Source organism: Somniosus microcephalus, chromosome 22 (assembly GCF_052327205.1).
Source record: "Somniosus microcephalus isolate GS21.2 chromosome 22, FLI_Smic_1.0, whole genome shotgun sequence".
Classification (NCBI taxonomy): domain Eukaryota; kingdom Metazoa; phylum Chordata; class Chondrichthyes; order Squaliformes; family Somniosidae; genus Somniosus; species Somniosus microcephalus.
In genome coordinates this window covers 62,362,664-62,381,814 of record NC_141008.1, presented here as the reverse complement: position 1 = coordinate 62,381,814, position 19,151 = coordinate 62,362,664, and the positions used below count along the sequence as shown (strand labels likewise).

Sequence of the window (19,151 nt, the reverse complement as noted above, 5' to 3'; positions counted from 1 at the left end):
CAGTCGTACATAAAACAGCAAGAACAAAAGGCAGTCGAAAAGGTCTGGGCCATTCATGTAGTTGTCACAGTGCAAGAAATGCAGAAGACTGCAGAAAACATATTTAAAATGGCACACAATTAAAATCAATTCCATAGAACCAAACAAAGTCTGAAGAGAATTTTCAGTTGGGCAGTGAAAATGCTAGCGAAATACTTCAGTCTCCAGAATAAGGCAGGCAGCACATCTTTAGAGTCTACCATTTCTGGTAAGTGCTGTATATCATTTTTTAAAACAGATTCACAAATAAGATAATATGACTCTGAAATGTACATAAAGCCTTCTATGATATGCTGTTTAAAGTTTTGCAAATTGTACAGGCAGATTTTCTCCGTGCACAATATGTAACAAAATTGTAAACAGCTTTACAAATTCATTACACATAACACAGGAAATCTTCTCCCACAATTATGTAGATTTCCTCTGTCCTTATTCATTGTTTTTGATACACATAAACTAATATTTGTCTTCTAGAAAAGTCTTGTTGTAAAAATGTCTGCAGTTGCTGCATCATCCAAAGTCAGCAACTGAAAAGTATCCTTTTTTTATGTCCTCAGATTCAGAAACATTCCAGATTTAGTTCTTTAGAGTGGAAGTTATCACCATCTTGGAGGAAAGTGAGGATGATGTTCACAAGTATGACGAGGGAGATAAACCATCATAACCCCTGAAGACGCAGAACCTAGGTCCACATTATGCAATGTTCTGCTGACTGGCAGAAGGGTTGCACACTTTGGAGCAGGATCTCCACAAGGCCATCTGGTTTGTACCATACAAACCAGCAAATGACATGTCTTGTACATCAGTCACAGTTCATAAATATTGGCCCTCTGATAAATGCATGACACACCAGAGCACAATAGAGGAGGGCATTTAACTGCTTCATCAGGTCATTCAAAATGATCTGTAACACTGCAGTGATGTAACCCTGAGAAACGGAATGACAGTATTGCATAGTAAGATGCATTCTGACTCTGAGGAGTTGTCAAAGCAGCTTGGCTCTCCATCCGCTTGTCTGGTGAGAAACCAGCAGCCATCCTCTTTACAGCTCAGGGATGCACCACTCCGAAATCTCTCAAGTCTTCTAAAATCCAACATGTGGGGTTGCGGAGCCTGTATCCAAATCTTCTGTGGCTAGTGTGCCACCAAAACCAGAATGTGAGCCTGTGGAGGGTTCTTTCATGCCAAAGCACATATTTTGCATTACAAGATGTTTAATCACCACTCTTTTTCCTGCAGTAGTCTTATCGGCAAGTGTAATTTTCTCTTGGAGCAAGCAAAGTTCTTGGGATGAAAATATTTGAAAGTCATGCCCTGTGATGCTGTGTTTTTTGTTGTTGTAGATTTTAGTTCTATTATCTGCTGTGAAATATGCCAAGAACATTAATGATTGTCTTTGAAAGTTTTTTCTTCTTTATACTATCGGTCTTCCTGTCATTAAATAGTCATGTATTGGGTGTCTTGGCTTATACCATTTGAAGTAAATGATTCATACTGCAAACCTTTGCCTGAATGTCCACCCAAACAATGCATTTATATAATGTGACACACAACCTTTTACTATTTTCTGTATTGACACACTCCCCTGCAGATAGTGACACCCTCCCAGGGACCCTGTCCTAACTTCCAAAAGACAACATCAGCAACATAAAGGAAAGCAATGCTATCATTGCAGAGAAAGTGTTTATATTAGTATAAAGCAACATAAATAAATATGATAGCAAGTCAACAAATAGAGCAAGGGGCATAAATCTGATGGTGGAGAGACCTCTGGGATTCCTTTACTAGGGGAACCCAGTTTGAAAATCTAAGCAGGAATATTGGAGAAATCATTAATGTTGTTTCAGGATGTCTCCTCGTATATCAGTATGGGTTAACACTTAGTTAACAGAATTTAAAATGTGGAATATTAATAGCCGGTGGTACTAAATACTAATGACACCATTCAGGATAAAGCAGCCTGCTTGATTGGCACTCCATCCACCACCTTCAACATTCACTCCCTCCACCACCGGCGCACTGTGGCTGCAGTGTGTACCATCAAAAGATGCGCTGCAGCAACTCGCCAAAGCTCCTTCAACAGCACCTTCCAAACCCGCGACCTCTACCACTTAGAAGGACAAGGGCAGCAGACACATGGGAACATCACCACCTACAAGTTCCCCTCCAAGCCACACACCATCCTGACTTGGACCTGTATCGCCGTTCCTTCACTGTCGCTGGGCCAAAATCCTGGAACTCCCTTCCTAACAGCATTGTGGGTGTACCTACACCATATGGACTGCAGCAGTTCAAGAAGGCGGCTCACCACCATCTTCTCGAGGGCAATTAGGGATGGGCACTAAATGCAGGCCTAGCCAGCGACGCCCACATCCCATCAATGAATTTTTTAAAAAGGACCAATTTTCTGAAAGCGCTGCCAGTGGAGAGCCTCACCCGGAGACCACACATATCTAGAAGTAGTGGGTTAGTACACATTCAAAATATTTGCCCATTCATGGTAGAATGATATACGCAATTTTAGAGAAAAATCAGAAAATGCAGAAGTGTTTTCTGTGGGGTGGGTAATACGATAGGTGCCCTCCCCTTGGTCCATCAACACACTCGGTGCAGCACAACGTGTACTGCCAGCGTGAAGGATGCTGGGAGCCTATGAACAGACTGTGTACAAGGCTTATTGGAGCCATGAAAAATATTTAAATTAAGGATCTGCCCCACAATGCAGTTGGAGCACTTGACCAGCACTCCAGTTGCATAGTGGCCATTTGGAATGGCTACTGAAAGGGAGGCTGTAATCACAATATAATATGTCTTTCCTTGCCGGCCCTTCTGCCCTTTCATTTTTTTCCCCCATTTCCTTTCTTCCTCCTCTGTACCTCTCCCTATTTTCTGCCACCTTCCCTCTTGAGGATAACATGCCGGCGATCTACGGGCAGTCAGCAACACATCACTGTTTGCTGGCATGCCACATTCTAACTATGCTTATGATGCTCTTGAGTGGGGAGTGGGCAATGTACTAGGCGCACCAGAAAAATACTGAATCATATCACACATTTACATTGAACCATGTTATCGGCTCCTTTGTAAATGTTGTGTTCAATGACAGAAAGGAAATTTAAGGCCGCCGACATAAGTTGAAATATTTTGTTCCTTTTTCCCTTTCCATTTCTTTTTTATTAGTATCATTTTAATAAACAAATAATAGTGAGTTAGAGAAGGGGTGAGGTAAAATGTGACGCAGTAATATCCTATTGCTAAAAGTAAGATAGTGGCTAATGGTGCTTCTTGTGCATTAACTGTCAGGTTGACTTCTCATCTATTATCCTGCAGGGAGTTGGGACTGTCCATTCCACAGACATCTGCCAGTGTTGTTCTGTAATGGACAAACAGACATATTTGTCGGAGTGCAAGAAGCACCTGCCAGTTTTTCCATGGCCTTGCTGATTTCTGACATGCATTAGAAGAATGTCTTGTAGATTTCACCAGCGGATAGCCTTGTCAGGGGAGGGATAGAGTGCAAACATGCATCCTCAGAATTGTAAAAACTGCAAGTGGTTTGTCATATGGCCCAACTGGACATACGGTGTGAGACTTCGCTATTGTTCTCTCCTCTTCGCAACTTGCTTCTGTTGTTTTGTTTTCTCCAGTTCTTCACGTACACTGTCCCACCTTCAGCGATGGTCTCTCGCACAGTCTTTGCCCAGCTGGGACCCATTCTATCACCTACTTTCAGTCATGCCCTACCTATCACACAATCTTCTTGCTATAACACACTGTAACTATAAACCGACTTCCCGTCATTACTTCCATGTTGATTGCTCTGTGCTCTCAGTTGATAATCAACATCCTTCTAAAACAGAATGTTCCCGTAGCATCCACTCTCTGCTTCTGTGCCTTTTCAAAGTAGTTGATGCTTCCGACCATATCAAATGCTAATTGAGTTATTACTCTTGAACTGTAATCACAGTGCAGCTACATATAGCGCAATGATTAGAAATGATGTAATACACAAAGGATATATGGTGAGCAGCTGTGCCATGTAGAAAGTCTGTCTAATGATGGGGTGACAAGCCTAATCTCGCCCGCGAGTGACAAAGTGCTCTATTTATATCCCTTGAAAATGTTGTGAAACAGGAATACTTCGCAAAATTTGTTGTGGGTTAAAGAAATTTTGTTTTGTTGAGCAGAAACATCTGAGGAGGCAAAGCACTAGCCAACAGCCCTGAGTAATGTGGTCAGGCATATTCCGCAAATGACTCTCAGTAGGACAGGCACCTTTACTGTTGCTGTGTCGCTACTACATAAACTATCAAGCATTCATGGAATAATTTATTTTTATGGGTATGGTAGTGTCGTGGTTATAGTACTGGACTAACAACCCAAAGGTTGAGTTCAAATCCCATCATGGCAAGTTATGAAATTTAAATCAATAAATGGTTATTTGTGGGCTGGCATCAGAAAGTGATCGTGGAAGCTGCTAGACTGTCATTAAAAACCCAACAGGTTCATTACTATCTGTCAGTGAAGGGAACCTGTCACACCTACCTGGTCTGGCCACCATTTGACTCTTGCACAATATGTGGTTGACTCTTAATGCCCTTTAAAGTGGCTTCTGATCGACAAACAGTCGCTATATCAAGAAGGCAGCCCACCACTATTTTCTTGGGGAACTAGGGATAGGTAATAGATGCAGACTTGTCAGCATCGCCCACATCCTGAGAATAAATAATAGAAAAGTTATTGGAATTTTAAATATTAATTTAATATAAATAATTTGGTGGAAATAACTCAATGAACATTTAGTTCAGTTGGAAATGTTAATGAAGTCACTGCAATGAGGCATTCCTTGTACAACTTCCAGCAGTTATACAAACAGTACACATCTACTCATTTCAGCTAATTTATCTTGCCGGTGAGTAATGTTTGAAATGTTCCACATGCTTTCTTATTACTCTGTTGCAGAAGTTGAGATGCCATCAGAACAGTACCGATTGGAATTACAGGATCGTTCTGAAGAAGTGGGCCAAACAGTCGCACAGCTGGATTCTGACTCCTGCATTGTTACAGCGCTCCAGACGGGGCAGACTAGCTTAGTTCTTATCTATAAGAGTATCCTTTTTCCATAAACCTACTTTCCATCGTAGTATTGTCCAGGTCAACTTATTTCCAACTATGAAGTGAAGATATAGCACTTTTTAGAAAACCGCTGAAATGAAAAGGATCCATTTCTCTTGCCGCTCATCAAAAAAGCTTTGGCCCAGTATTACAAAATATATGCTGTTGGTGTGGCTTTTTGTTGAGTGGTTGATTTTTTAATATTCCAAATTGTGAGGGAGAAAAGTGATATTTTATGTTTGTTATTGATTCATCAATGAAAAGGTCTCTGCTAAAATGATGCCTGAGAAATAAGTTGTTGAATGGTCGCCAAAATTTGACCGAGATGAGCATGATCTATCTAATGGATTTTCTGATGGAATATTAAAGTCTTAGAAGAAAACAATCTATTTTTCACAAATATTAATGATTTGACAAGCTAACAAAAAGTCCTGTCCTTCAATTCTGTAGTGAAAGTATAACTTTTTAATAGCTAATTTCAAATAAAAAGGATCTGTGAGCTCACAAAAGAAAACAAATATCATTTGGAAAACTTTGCTGTAATTTTAGGATTAGAAGTTATTTTTCTGGATTACGAGTCCAGAATCCATATGCATAGAAAATTAGTGGCTATTTTCATAATCACTTGCGCAGGTACAGCTAACGTAGTACCATTATTCAAGAAGGGTACTAGGGATAAACTAGGGAATTATAGGCCATTGAGTCTAACATCAGTGGTAGGGAAATTATTGGAAAAAATTCTGAGCGACAGAATTAGTCTCCACTTGGAGATGCAAGGATTAATCAAGGATAGTCAGCATGGCTTTGTCAGGGGGAGATCATGTCTGACCAATTTGATTGAATTTTTCGAGGGGGTGACTAGGTGTGTGGATGAGGGTAGTGCAGTTGATGTCGTCTACATGGACTTCAGTAAGGCTTTTCACAAAGTCCCGCATGGGAGACTGGTCAAGAAGGTAAGAGCCCATGGGATCCAGGGCAATTTGGCACATTGGATCCAAAATTGGCTTAGTGGCAGGAAGCAGAAGGTGATGGTCGAAGGTTGTTTTTGTGACTGGAAGCCTGTGTCCAGTGGTGTACTGCTGGGTCCTTTGCTGTTTGTATTGAACATTAATGATTTAGATATGAATGTAGGAGATATGATCAGTAAGTTCACAGATGACACGAAAATTGGTGGAGTGGTAAATAGCGAGGAGGGAAGCCTCAGCCTACAGGACGATATAGATGGGTTGGTCAGATGGGCAGAACAGTGGCAAATGGAATTTAACCCTGAAACGTGTGAGGTGATGCATTTTGGGAGGACTAACAAGGCAAGGGAATACACAATGAATGGTAGGACCCTAGGAAGGACAGAGGATCAGAGGGACCTTGGTGTGCATGTACATAGATCCCCGAAGGCAGCAGGACAGGTAGATAAGGTGGATAAAAAGGCATATGGGATACTTGCCTTCATTAGCCGAGGCATAGAATATAAGAGCAGGGAGGTTATGATGGAGCTGTACAAAACACTAGTTAGGCCACAGCTGGAATACTGTGTGCAGTTCTGGTCGCCACACTATAGGAAGGATGTGATTACATTGGAAAGGGTGCAGAGGAGATTCACCAGGATGTTACCTGGGCTGGAGCGTTTCAGCTATGAAGAGAGACTGGACAGGCTGGGGTTGTTTTCCTTGGAGCAGAGAAGGCTGAGGGGGGACCTGATTGAGGTGTACAAAATTATGAGGGGCATAGATAGGGTAGATAGAAAGGAACTTTTCCCCTTAGTAGAGGGGTCAATAACCAGGGGGAATAGTTTCAAGGTAAGGGGCAGGAGGTTTAGAGGGGATTTGAGGAAAAAAATTTCACCCAGAGGGTGGTTGGAATCTGGAACTCACTGCCTGAAAGGCAGGTAGAGGCAGGAACCCTCACAACATGCAAGAAGCATTTAGATGAGCACTTGAAACACCATAGCATACAAGGCTACGGACCAAGTGCTGGAAAATGGGATGAGAATAGATAGGGCTTGATGGCCAGCGCAGATACGATTGGCTGAAGGGCCTCTTTCTGTGCTGTATAACGCTATAGGGGAAAAATTCAGTTGGTTTGCGCCTCCCGTTAGCGCCTTAAGAGGGCGCTAATGGGGTGCAAAGCAACTAGTGCCCGTGCACGGCGATGTTTGCGCCGCTCACGAAATTAACTAGACATTTTGCGGCGGCGCTAAACACTACCGCCATGATCTCCTGCGCCGGCAGATCGTGACGTCAGTCGAGTGTGCAACGCCCCGGTAGTGCCCCGCCGGACTGAATATTGAGTGGCGCCCCGTCTTACCGCCTGCCACTAGCAACGACAGGTTGAGGGGAGCTTCGCCAGCGCTCTGAGGTAGCGCCTCGCTCCTCGGCCTTTGCGCCTTAAGACAGGTGTGTAGCGCCTGATTTAGCGCTCCAATCACTTCCAGGGGTGATAAAAGCCAGGTTTGTAGTCGGAGGCGATAATTAGCGCCAGGCGCTAATCTTTGCGCCCGGCCGATAATTGCGGCCCAAATGGGACGATACTGAATTTCTCCCCCTATGACTCTAATAATCCTAAAAATATGTTGACTTAGAATAATGTTTTTTTTAATCAATTTTCCTAGCTTTTTTTTGTTGTCTCATTTTAATTTTTTTTTTCACATTTCTATTTCATTAGATCAGTTAAATCAATGAAAGAAGATAGGAATTTGCTCTGTACCTGCTTTAAAAAAATGCTGGTATTTATTATACCAGTCAAGTTAGAAGTAACTTCTCTTTAGTACAACTTTGATCATACAGTAGCTTGACAATATGGGTAAAAGAGAAAAAACATTTATATAGTGCCTTAACATGTCCTGGAGACATGTTTCAAGGCACTTCAAACAAATTACTCTTGAAGTGTAGTCACAGTTGCTTTGTAGGCAAATTCGGCAGCCAATTTGAGCACACCAATATCCCACAAAAAGCAATGAGATATATAACCAGTTATTCTGTTTTTGGTTGCGTTGATTGATGGAAGTATGTTGACCAGGTAAATGTGGGAACTTCCTCCTCCTCTTCGAATAATGCCATGGGATCTTTAATGTCCCTCTGAACAGGTAGTCTCACATGAAGACAGCTGACAATGCAGAATTCCTCAGCACTACACTGCAATATTAGCTTTAATAATGTGTGGCAGTCCTGGAGTAGGATTTTAACTCAAACCAGAAAGAAGTACTAACTAGTGTATATGTGTGTGTGTTAGAAGGCAGTAATTGATTATTGAAGTTCTAACAATGTTGCAAACAGTTTAAACTTCAATCTTCTAGTTTAAGGCAATATCAAACACCCCATTCAATTGCTGCCTTGCACTCCACTGATGGCCATCTATTGTTTTATTTATATATAAAAATTCTAGGAAAAATATGCAATGGTGGTGTGGAGTGGGAAACAAGCACATTGGGCACCCGCCCGCAATATGCCTGCGGCGCTGGTCAGCACAAAGGGAGCCTGCGCATAATCAAAGTATTGAAACAAAATTGAAATTAGGGTGCCTCACCACAATGTGACTGGAATGCCTGCGTAGCACTGCAGCCACATAAGCATCTATTTGGAATGGGGCCTTGGGCGGAGGCAATCTCCTGTCTGGCACCTACCTAACCCTATACCACTTCTCCCAGACTGGTTACAGGCACCCAAAATTCTGCTCCCCGACCCTCTTAGCTGTGAGCACGTTAAGATTATGTTAATGAACTAACCTCGCATTAGAGGGTGAAGTCAGCTTACCCAGGGGTAAGCACACCTGGTGCTGCGCAGTAATGTATCCGGCACTGCATAGTTGGGGTTGTATAATCAATCCATCATGTTGTGTATTAGATTATTGGTTGGCAAGCTATTAATAAAATTTCCATTACTGTAATGCCATCATGTGTTGTATAACATAAAACTTATGGGTCCTATGGTAATTTCCTAAGAAACTACAGCAACTACCAATTATTTATATATCTGCGATCAATAGTACTGAAAGAAGTTATGGTCTCTTTAACTAAATTATAGACATTCACATGCAGGCGGTTTCTCATCTGCCCAACTGTACAATATATGTTGTAGAAGCTGGTTTTCTAGGTTAGTATTGTACAGATTTCCTTTGTAGAATATTCAATGAACCAAAATAAGAAAAATGTTAAGTAGCAAAATTCAAATGGAGATGTACTTTTGTTCTGTGCTGGTGGAGCCGGGGAGCTCAGAAAACTTGGAGAAATGTGTCCTGAAAGTGTGTCAGGCGAGCATTGCCCAATATTTAGCTTTGCTGCACTGGTGTCTGAATCCTGCAGTAGCAGCCATTTCCTGCCTCCCCCATCTCCAAGTGGCAAGTTTCCAAGCACAGGTAGTAATCACGCTCGGAACCCACCAAAACATTGATAAAGGCAGGCCCAGAAACTTCACCAAGATCACCTCGGGCAGGTGCAAGTCAAACCCTGATACAGTTCCTGGCTGCAACCCTTTTTAAGAGCTGCTGCCTCACTGGATTTTCTGCTCTGCAGCTACAGATCCAGCTTTCCTGTACCAGTAACCTAGAAAAGTTAGAGGGAGGGTCTACAGCTTACCTTCTGAGCTGTTGGTGCAGGATAGCCTGTGCCATAGGCCAGCTGAAACCCATTTTTGCCATTACTAGATAATATAAAGTTGTCTAGTCCTTCTTCACTCTACAGTAAACTTTACGCCATTAACTGAAATTATTTTGCGCAACTATTAGCACACTTAAATATTTTTAATCATGGGCAAAATAGTTTAATATGCAAATATTTGAAGTTTCGGGCAGTGTAATTTCGTTGCCTTAGTCTGCCTGTAGGCCCTAGTTATCGACCATTTAATAAGCTCTGAAAATCTAAGAATAAGTACAAGATTTATTTTTAAAAAACATTAATTTAGTTTATGGATTCCTAAATTGCACACCTCACATAATAACAATCTCACATCATAGATAAAAAAACAAGTAATGAAATCTTTGGATTTTCAAGTATTGGTCTTGCGCAGGACAAAGAATGTCCCATTGATGTATTATTACAAACTCTTAACATTTTATATTTTGAGGTTCAGCTGTTTTGGAGGTTTTTTATATTTTGTGAAGCTTTTCAAATTCATGGTGCTAGGTGTGTGAAGATTGTTCTAAAATTTGTCCTGTTGGTCCATTCAGGGTTTTCTGTCTTGCCCGGGGACAGATGGGTGTTGGAAGTAGGAAGAAAGTATGAATTTACAGTGGAGGTTTACGACAAAAGCAGTAATAAAGTTTATTTATCTGATGTAAGTTATTAGGTCACCCAGTTTTTCTCTTTGGTGGCCTTGTTCCTGTTTGTATGCTCTTGAGAATAGAAACCAAACTATCAACTATTTATCGTACTTCAATTTTTGGGTGATATTAATGCTTTTCTTGTAGCAGTTATTTATTTACAGCTTAATTTTAGCTTGTACATGTACACTAAGCTATTTTGCCATAGAACATTTACAACATAGAGGAGGCCATGTGGCCTGTCATGTCTTTGTAGGCTCTTTGTTTGAGCAATCCAAAATTAATCCAACTTCCATGGTCTCTCTCAATAGGCCGGCATCATCATCTGCTGCAAATATTGATCCATTTTTTCCCTAAAAGATGCAATGGTCTTTACCTCAACTACTCCCTGTGGTAAAACATTCCTATTCCCTGTGGTAAAACATTCCACGCACCAGGAACTCAAGTGTTATGGAGGGAAAATCTTGACACCAAATTGGGGGGGGGGGGGTGGAGGGGGAATAGTCAATACTAAGGAGGACATTAATAAACTGGCAGAATGGGCATATAATTGGCAAATGAAGTTCAACACAGATAAATGTAAGGTATTACATTTTGGTAGAAAGAATAGGGAGGTCATAACTTAAGATCCTTCTTCCCATGACAAATTTTGGTTATAGTTATTATCATCATGAGATTCGTTACATAGGATATACGGCACAGAAACAGGCCATTCGGCCCAACCAGTCCATGCCGGCGTTAATGCTCCACTTGAGCCTCCTCCTGTCTTTCCTCATCTAAATCTATCAGCATAGACCTCTATTCCCTTCTCCCTCATATACTTGTCTAGCCTCCCCTTAAATGCATCTATACTTTTTGCTTCAACCACTCCCTGTGGTAGCAAGTTCCACATTCTCACCACTCTTTGGGTAAAGAAGTTTCTTCTGAATTCCCTATTGGATTTCTTGGTGACTATCTTATATTGATGGCCTCTAGTTATGCTCTTCCCCACAAGTGGGAACATTCTCCTGTATCCACTCTATCAAAACATTTCATAATTTTAAAGACCTCTATTAGGTCACCCTTCAGCCTTCTTTTGTCAAGAGAAAAGAGACCCAGCCTGTTCATCCTTTCCTGATATGTATACCCTTGCATTTCTGGTATCATCTTCACAAGTCTTCTCGGCACCCTCTCCAGTACCTCTATATCCTTTTTATAATATGACAACCAGAACTGTACGCAGTGTGGTCTAACCAAGGTTCAATACAGGTTTAGCATAACTTCCCTACTTTTCAATTCTATCCCTCTAGAAATAAACCCTAGTGCTTGGTTTGCTTATTTTTATGGCCTTGCTAACCTATGGCGCAACTTTTAGTGATTTGTGTATTTGTACTCCGAGATCCCTTTGTTCCTCTACCCCACCTCGACTCCCACCCTCCAAGTAATAAGTGACCTCCCTATTCTTCCTACCAAAATGTAATACCTCACATTTATCTGTGTTGAACTTCATTTACCAATTATATGCCCATTCTGCCAGTTTATTAATGTCCTCCTGTTTGTTGCCGTCCTCCTCAGTATTGACGATTTCCCCCCCCGCCCCCAAATTTGGTGTCATCCACAAATTTAGAAATTGTGTTTTTGATTCCACAGTCTAAATTGTTAATATAAATTGTGAACAGCAGTGGTCCCAGCACTGATCCTTGTGGAACACCACTACCCTCCTTCTGCCACTGTGAATAGCTACCTTTTACCCCTACTCTCTGCTTTCTGTCTTGAAGCCAGCTAGGGGCCATTCTGCTACTTGTCCCCTGACTCCGCATTCTCTGACCTTGTTCATCAGTCTATTATGGGGTACTTTATCGAAGGCCTTTTGAAAATCTAGATAAATTACATCTACTGCATTACCATTGTCTACTCTCTCTGTTACCTCTTCAAAAAATTCAGTAAGGTTGGTCAAGCAAGACTTTCCCTTTTGAAATCATTACTATGTTTTTGGTTAAATAAGAAACAAGTAGAATGTTTAAAAAAAAAAAAATGTATTTTAGTTATAATCTTCTATTATTTAGCTTGTAAGGAATAGTAGAACACACATCATAGGTTAATGGAAAGTCAGAAAGCAGTTAAAGAAGTGTCTAGAATATAAGCAGTTTATAGTTAATACACAGATTAGCCCATCAACATTTTATTCCAAGCACAATCCTTTTTATAATTTTAACTACATTGGAGGAAGCAATTCTATGGAATGGTTATGCTGACCGGGATCTCCTCTCTGCATGTTGTGGAGATTTTAATGTTAACAGCTGCTAAACTAGAAAATTATGATAATGCTTTATGGAAACTTTTACCTTTGGGGTCTTGATATGAATTCAAACTAGAATGATAGTGCTCTTACAACTGACAGAAAAATGAGACTAAGTGAAGTGACACTGGTAACCTAAATCCATTTTCTGTAGAAAGAACACAGCTGACCATGTTTCTGCACAATTTGGAGTCTGACTCTTGTGGTCTTGCATGCAACGTGCAACATCAGAAAACTGCAGCTGCATTGCCTGGGATTTTTCATCCGTTAATTTCAATGGATGGAAAATTGCAGGCGGTGCATCCACAATTTTCCAAATAGCTGTCCACTGCATGCAAACCGTTACTAGTGCTGTGGGGTTTTGGAAAATTTCACTCAGTCTGCAGATAGTAGGTGAGAAAACTGCAAATGTCGTGCTGGTGCAGTAATGGCTGCCTTTCTTTGGCTTATAGTCGAGGCACAATGTTTGGTCAGAATTGAGGAACTCAACAAGGTTGATGCTGTACTTCACTTGACTGTACTTAGTTCTGTCACTGAAAGTAAAAAGTGGAAAGTGTTCCATTCTAAAGCACTGACATCCATCAATTTAACGAGAACAAAATAATTCAACCAATTTTTTAAAAATTGCTTTCTTTAGTGGACTAAGAATAAAAATAATACTCCTTTCAGGAAGCACAGCTAGAAGGTACTAAATACAAAGGACGTGACTCATAATTGTGTTAAAGTGCTGTGTTCTTTGAGCAGTGGCATTCTCTAGCTGATCATTAGTAGTGTTAATGTGTACACTTATGTTGGATTGGGAAGCTTGTTTTTGTAAATATTTTTGCCATATTTAATCAGAATTGGATATCATTTACATGGCATCTTAAGCTATTGAATTTTCTGGAATGAAAACCATGATGAAAACTAGCACAAAAGTGAAATTTTAAAATCAGACTCTTTGATCCAAAATATGGGCAACTCTGTGTGCCATACAAAGTAACAATGCAGTTTAGAGTAAAGTTCTGTAGCTTTAAGTAATAGTATTGCTGCAGTGAAGGACTTGGTTGCCAACTTACCACACTTACAATCTATTCCAGCCTTAGCACTACTGTATTTGAAAAAGGATATTGCTGTGAGGCAAAATTAATTTGTGAAAGGAAACGTGCTCTTGGAAAATAATCACTTACGCTCAATCTTCTGTTTTCTTCCAGAATTTAAACATTGTCGCTACCCTTCCAACATTATACTTCACAACCCTGATAACATCTAATAACGGATCTTACCATTATGTTAACGTTTTGTGGTCTGGGCAAGAAGTAATTAAAGCTACACTATTAGGAGTAGTTGAACAGGTAGGGATAAAATGTATAATTTAACAAATATCATGCACAAAATATTACAAGACACATTGCTGTTAAAACTGTTTGGAGCAGTTCATCAATGGCATCAGAAGCCGATAGTGTAATCCTTCAAACATGCTCCATCCAGTGTGTTTTATTCCATATAATGTATAGGTGGAGTTGTTTTAAATAGTTTTGTTTTCTTTTTGGCGAGGAGCTTTTTGTTAGTGGCAGGCATCATGATTCACATTAACGAATGATGGACACCGGAAGAAGCATTGATGAGTCAGACTTCCCTGAAACAGGATTTTTAGCTCGCCTATTTTCATGTTGTTTATGCAGCTCCACGACCGACATTTATCCAAAACGAGTGAATTTTATTTCTTTTGTAACTTTCTGTCCATCACAACAACAACAACAACTTGTATTTATATAGCGCCTTTAATGTAGTAAAATGTCCCAAGGCACTTCACAGGAGTATTATAAGTCAAAAAATTTGACACGAGCCACATGAGAAATTAGAGCAGGCTTGGTCAAAGAGGTAGGTTTTAAGGAGCGTCTTAAAGGAGGAAAGAGAAGCGGAGAGATACAGGGAGGGAATTCCAGAGCTTAGGGCTGAGGCAACAGAAGGCACGGCCACCAATGGTTGAGCGATTATAATCAGGGATGCTCAAGAGGGCAGAATTAGAGGAGTGCAGATATCTTGGGGTGGGGGGAGGTGGTTGTGGGACTGGAGGAGATTACAGAGATAGGGGTGAGGCCATGGAGGGATTTGAAAACCAGCATGAGATTTTTAAAATCAACACGTTGCTTAACCAGAAGCTAATGTAGGTCTGCGAGCACTGGGGTGATGGGTGAACAGGACTTGGTACGAGTTCAGAAACGGGCAGCTGAGTTTTGGATGACTTCAAGTTTACGTAGGGTAGAACGTATGTGGCCAGCCAGGAGTGCACTGGAATAGTCAAGTCTGGAGGTAACAAAGGCATGGATGAGGGTTCCAGCAGCAGATGAGCTGAGGCAAGGGCGGAGACGGGTGATGTTACGGAGGTGGAAATAGGCGGTATTAGTTACGCTGCGGATATGTGGTCGGAAGCTCATTTCAGGGTCAAATATGACACCAAGGTTGCGAACAGTGTGGTTCAGCCTCAGACAGATGTTAGGGAGAGGGATGGAGTCAGTGGCTAGGGAATGGAATTTCTGGTGGTGACCGAAATCAGTGGCTTCAGTCTTCCCAATATTTAATTGGAGAAAATTTCTGCTCATCCAAAACTGGATGTCGGACAAGCAGTAACAATTTAGAGACCGTGGAGGGGTCGAGAGGAGTGGTGGTGAGGTAGAGCTGGGTGTCGTCGGCGTACATGTGGGAACTGACGCTGTGTTTTCGGATGATGTCACCAAGGAGCAGCATGCAGATGAGAAATAGGGGGTCAAGGATAGATCCTTGGGGGACACCAGAGGTAGCGATGCGGAAGCGGGAAGAGAAGCCGTTGCAGGTGATTCTCTGGTGACGATTAAATATAAGAATGGAACCAGGCGCGTGCAGTCCCACCCAGCTGGGCTGCGTTGGCGATGGATGGAGTGGTTAACCATGTCAAAGGCTGCAGACAAGTCACGAAGGGCGAGGCGGGATAGTTTACCTAGGGATAACATTAGTGTGAAGGGTATAGACGGTGCGGAATTCCTAAAATGCATCCAGGAGAACTTTTTTAGCCAGTATGTAGCAAGCCCAACAAGGGAGGGGGTGGTTCTGGACTTAGTTTTAGGGGATGAAGCTGGGCAGGTAGAAGGCGTATCAGTGGGGGAGCATTTTGGTGCCAGTGACCATAATTCTGTTAGATTTAAGGTAGTTATGGAAAAGGACAAGGATAGTCCAGGAATAAAAATTCTAAATTGGGGAAAAGCAAATTTTGCTAAGCTTAGAGGGGATTTAGCCATAGTGGACTGGAAACAGCTAATTGAAGGTAAATCAGTGTCAGAGCAGTAGGAAGCATTCAAGGAGGAGATCCGGAGGGTTCAGACCAAACGTGCCCTTAAGGAAAAAAGGTGGGACTAACAAATCTAGAGCCCCCTGGATGTCTAGAGACATACAGGGAAGGATAAAGAAAAAAAGAGAGGTGTATGACCGATGCCGAGGGCGAAATACTCCAGAATCTTTAGAGGAGTACAGAAAGTGCAGGGGTGCAATTAAAAATGATATTAGGAAAGCAAAGAGAGAGCATGAAAAATTCTTGGCAAGTAAAATCAAGGAAAACCCAAAGATGTTTTATAAATATATTAAGAGTGAGAGGATAACTAAAGAAAGGGTAGGGCCTATTAGAGATCATGAGGGTAATCTGTGTGTGGAGATGGGAGACGTCTGTAGGGTTCTTAATGAATGCTTTGCGTCTGTTTTCACAAAGGAGAGGAGCGAAGCAGACGTTGCTATCGGGGGGGGGGGGAGGAGTGTGAAATATTAGATGAAATATACATAGTGAGAGAGGAAGTATTAAGGGGTTTAGCAGCTTTAAAAGTGGATGAATCCCAGGCCCGGATGAAATGTATCTCAGGCTGCTAAGCGAAGCAAAAGAGGAAATAGCAGAGGCCCTGAACATCATTTTTCAATCCTCCCTGGCTTCAGGTGTGGTGCTGGTGGACTGCTAATGTGGTACCATTGTTTAAAAAGGGAGAAAAGGATAGACCGAGTAATTACAGGCCAGTCAGCCTAACCTCGGTGGTGGGAAAATTATTGGAAAGAATTCTGAAGGACAGGATAAATCTTCATTTAGAAAGACACTGATTAATCAAGGATAGTCAGCACGGATTTGTTAAGGGACGGTCGTATCTGACAAACATGATTGAATTTTTTAAGGAGATAACGAGGGTAGATGAGGGTAGTGCGTATGATGTAGTGTATATGGACTTTATTAAGGCTTTTGATAAGGTTCCACATGGCAGACTGGTCACGAAGTTAAAAGCCCATGGGATCCAGGGCAAAGTGTCAAGTTGGATTCAAAACTGGCTCGGAGACAGGAAGCAGAGGGTAATGGTTGATGGGTGTTTTTGTGACTGGAAGGCCGTTTCCAGTGGGGTTCCGTAGGGCTCAGTACTAGGTCCCTTGCTTTTTGTGGTATATATCAACGATCTTGACTTGAATATAGGGTGTATGATTAAGAAGTTTGCAGATGATACTAACATCGGCTGTGTGGTTGATACTGAAGAAGGAAGCTGTAGACTGCAGGAAGATATCAATAAATTGGTAGATAAGGTGATTAAGAAGGCATACGGAATGCTTGCCTTTATTAGCCGTGGCATAGAATACAAGAGCCGGGGGGTTATGCTTCAACTGTATAAAGCACTAGTTAGGCCTCGGCTAGAGTACTGCGTGCAGTTCTGGTCACAACATTACAGGAAAGATGTGATTGCACTAGAGAGCGTACAGAGGAGATTTACAAGGATGTTGCCAGGAGTAGAGAATCTTAGCTATGAGGAAAGAATGGATAGGCTGGGTCTGTTTTCCTTGGAATAGAGGAGGCTGAGGGGAGACCTTATTGAGGTGTATAAAATTATGAGGGGCATAGATAAAGTGGATAGAAAGGACCTATTTCCCTTAGCAGAGGGGTCAAAAACAGGGGGCACAGATTTAAAGTAATTGGGGGAAGGTTTAGAGGGGATTTGAGGGGAAATTTCTTCGCCCAGAGGGTTGTGGGGGTCTGGAACTCACTGCCTGAAAGGGTGGTAGAGGCAGGAACCCTAACCACATTTTAAAAAGCACTTGGGTGTGCACTTGGGATGCTCTAACCTGCAGGGCTACGGACCAAGAGCTGGGAAGTGGGATTAGGCTGGAGAGCTCTTTGTTGGCCGGCGCGGACACGATGGGCCGAAATGGCCTCCTTCCGTGCTGTAACTTTCTATGATTATCATAAAATCATTATTCTGCACATTGGAGCATTCAAAAACATCAGACGTTTTAAAAATGTCACATTTGCTGTATTTTGGTAAAATTGTGTGGTTGTGATGTTAATCTGTATCAGAAAATAAAGTTCAGTTATAGATGTTTTAGAAAATATTTGGTCAGTAATTAATTATTTCCAAATATTAATAGTGGTTTTTGAAAGCTTAAGAGTAGGTTGTCCATCTGAATGCTCAGTCAGTGACATTATAGGCCAAAGAGAAGGGAAAAATATCTTTTAAAAAGAGTCTGACTCTTAACAAAATACACCACGGTTTTGGTTAACAGAAACAAAGTGCAACTCTCAAACTATTTATTACACACCTATTGAATTTTATAAAGATAAAAGATAAATCCTATTCTGTGTCTTTTTATTGAGTAAAACCGTTTTAAATCCAATTCGACACCTGTGACCTATAACACACACGTTTTGTTGGCAGTCTTCAAGCTCATGGAAAACACGAAGCTATTTGAGGCACACTAAAGTTGCTGGTTACTTTGCACTTGTATTTTACACAGATATAATTTTTAAAAAATCTCTTTAAGCAGTTGTGTTGTTTTGACAGTTTTTGGTCAAGTAAGTAACAATTTTATATCGTGCCAAATTGCTGTGGGACATTTGTCAGTGAGAATTTTAAACTGCTCAAAAATGATATTTAATTTGTCAAAGGAATTGCTAGACCTAAACGTAAAACTGTTGATACAAAGATCAAAATGACAGCACTTTTAAGTATAAATTTGGCTGGCTTAAAAATGTGATTTGTTTTCCTTTTTTAATTTTTGTTTTATCTTGTTATAGCACCTGGTTGTTCCCATTTCCAACCACCAAGAAGTAATTATTTATAAACCTATAGTCCTGGAGCCAAGTATCCTTGTGTTCCCTTGGCATCCCAAACCTCGAAGTTATCGGCATGTTATTAAGGTACTACACTCTGAGACTCAGTTAAGACGTGAATTGCACTTTGATTTACAAAAGCTTGTATAATGTACAGAAATAGAAGCCAGATGTGCATCACATCAGAAGTGAGCTGTCAAGTCACTTTGTAACTGATTCAAAGTACGATGGGGGGAAGAGAGTGAAATAATTAACAATAGATCAAAATTTATTTTGTTACACTCTATCCTAATTAAAAGGCTCCCAGTCACAACTAGCTTGTACATGGTAATTTACAACAGGGCCCTATTGTATTTAACATACATATTGACAGAAACATGA

At 41.2% G+C, this 19,151-nt stretch overlaps 1 protein-coding gene across 1 annotated transcript in view; it reads left to right on the top strand.

The window, feature by feature from the left end:
• LOC147102459 (nuclear pore membrane glycoprotein 210-like) overlaps window positions 1-19,151 on the top strand; it is a 132,189-nt gene that overhangs the window by 24,188 nt on the left and 88,850 nt on the right. Inside the window, exons 7-11 of the mRNA XM_085964935.1 lie at window positions 5,002-5,148; window positions 9,174-9,242; window positions 10,315-10,421; window positions 13,879-14,019; window positions 18,735-18,857. Coding sequence (XP_085821061.1) covers window positions 5,002-5,148; window positions 9,174-9,242; window positions 10,315-10,421; window positions 13,879-14,019; window positions 18,735-18,857 — 587 coding nt within the window. The remainder of the gene's footprint in view (window positions 1-5,001; window positions 5,149-9,173; window positions 9,243-10,314; window positions 10,422-13,878; window positions 14,020-18,734; window positions 18,858-19,151) is intronic.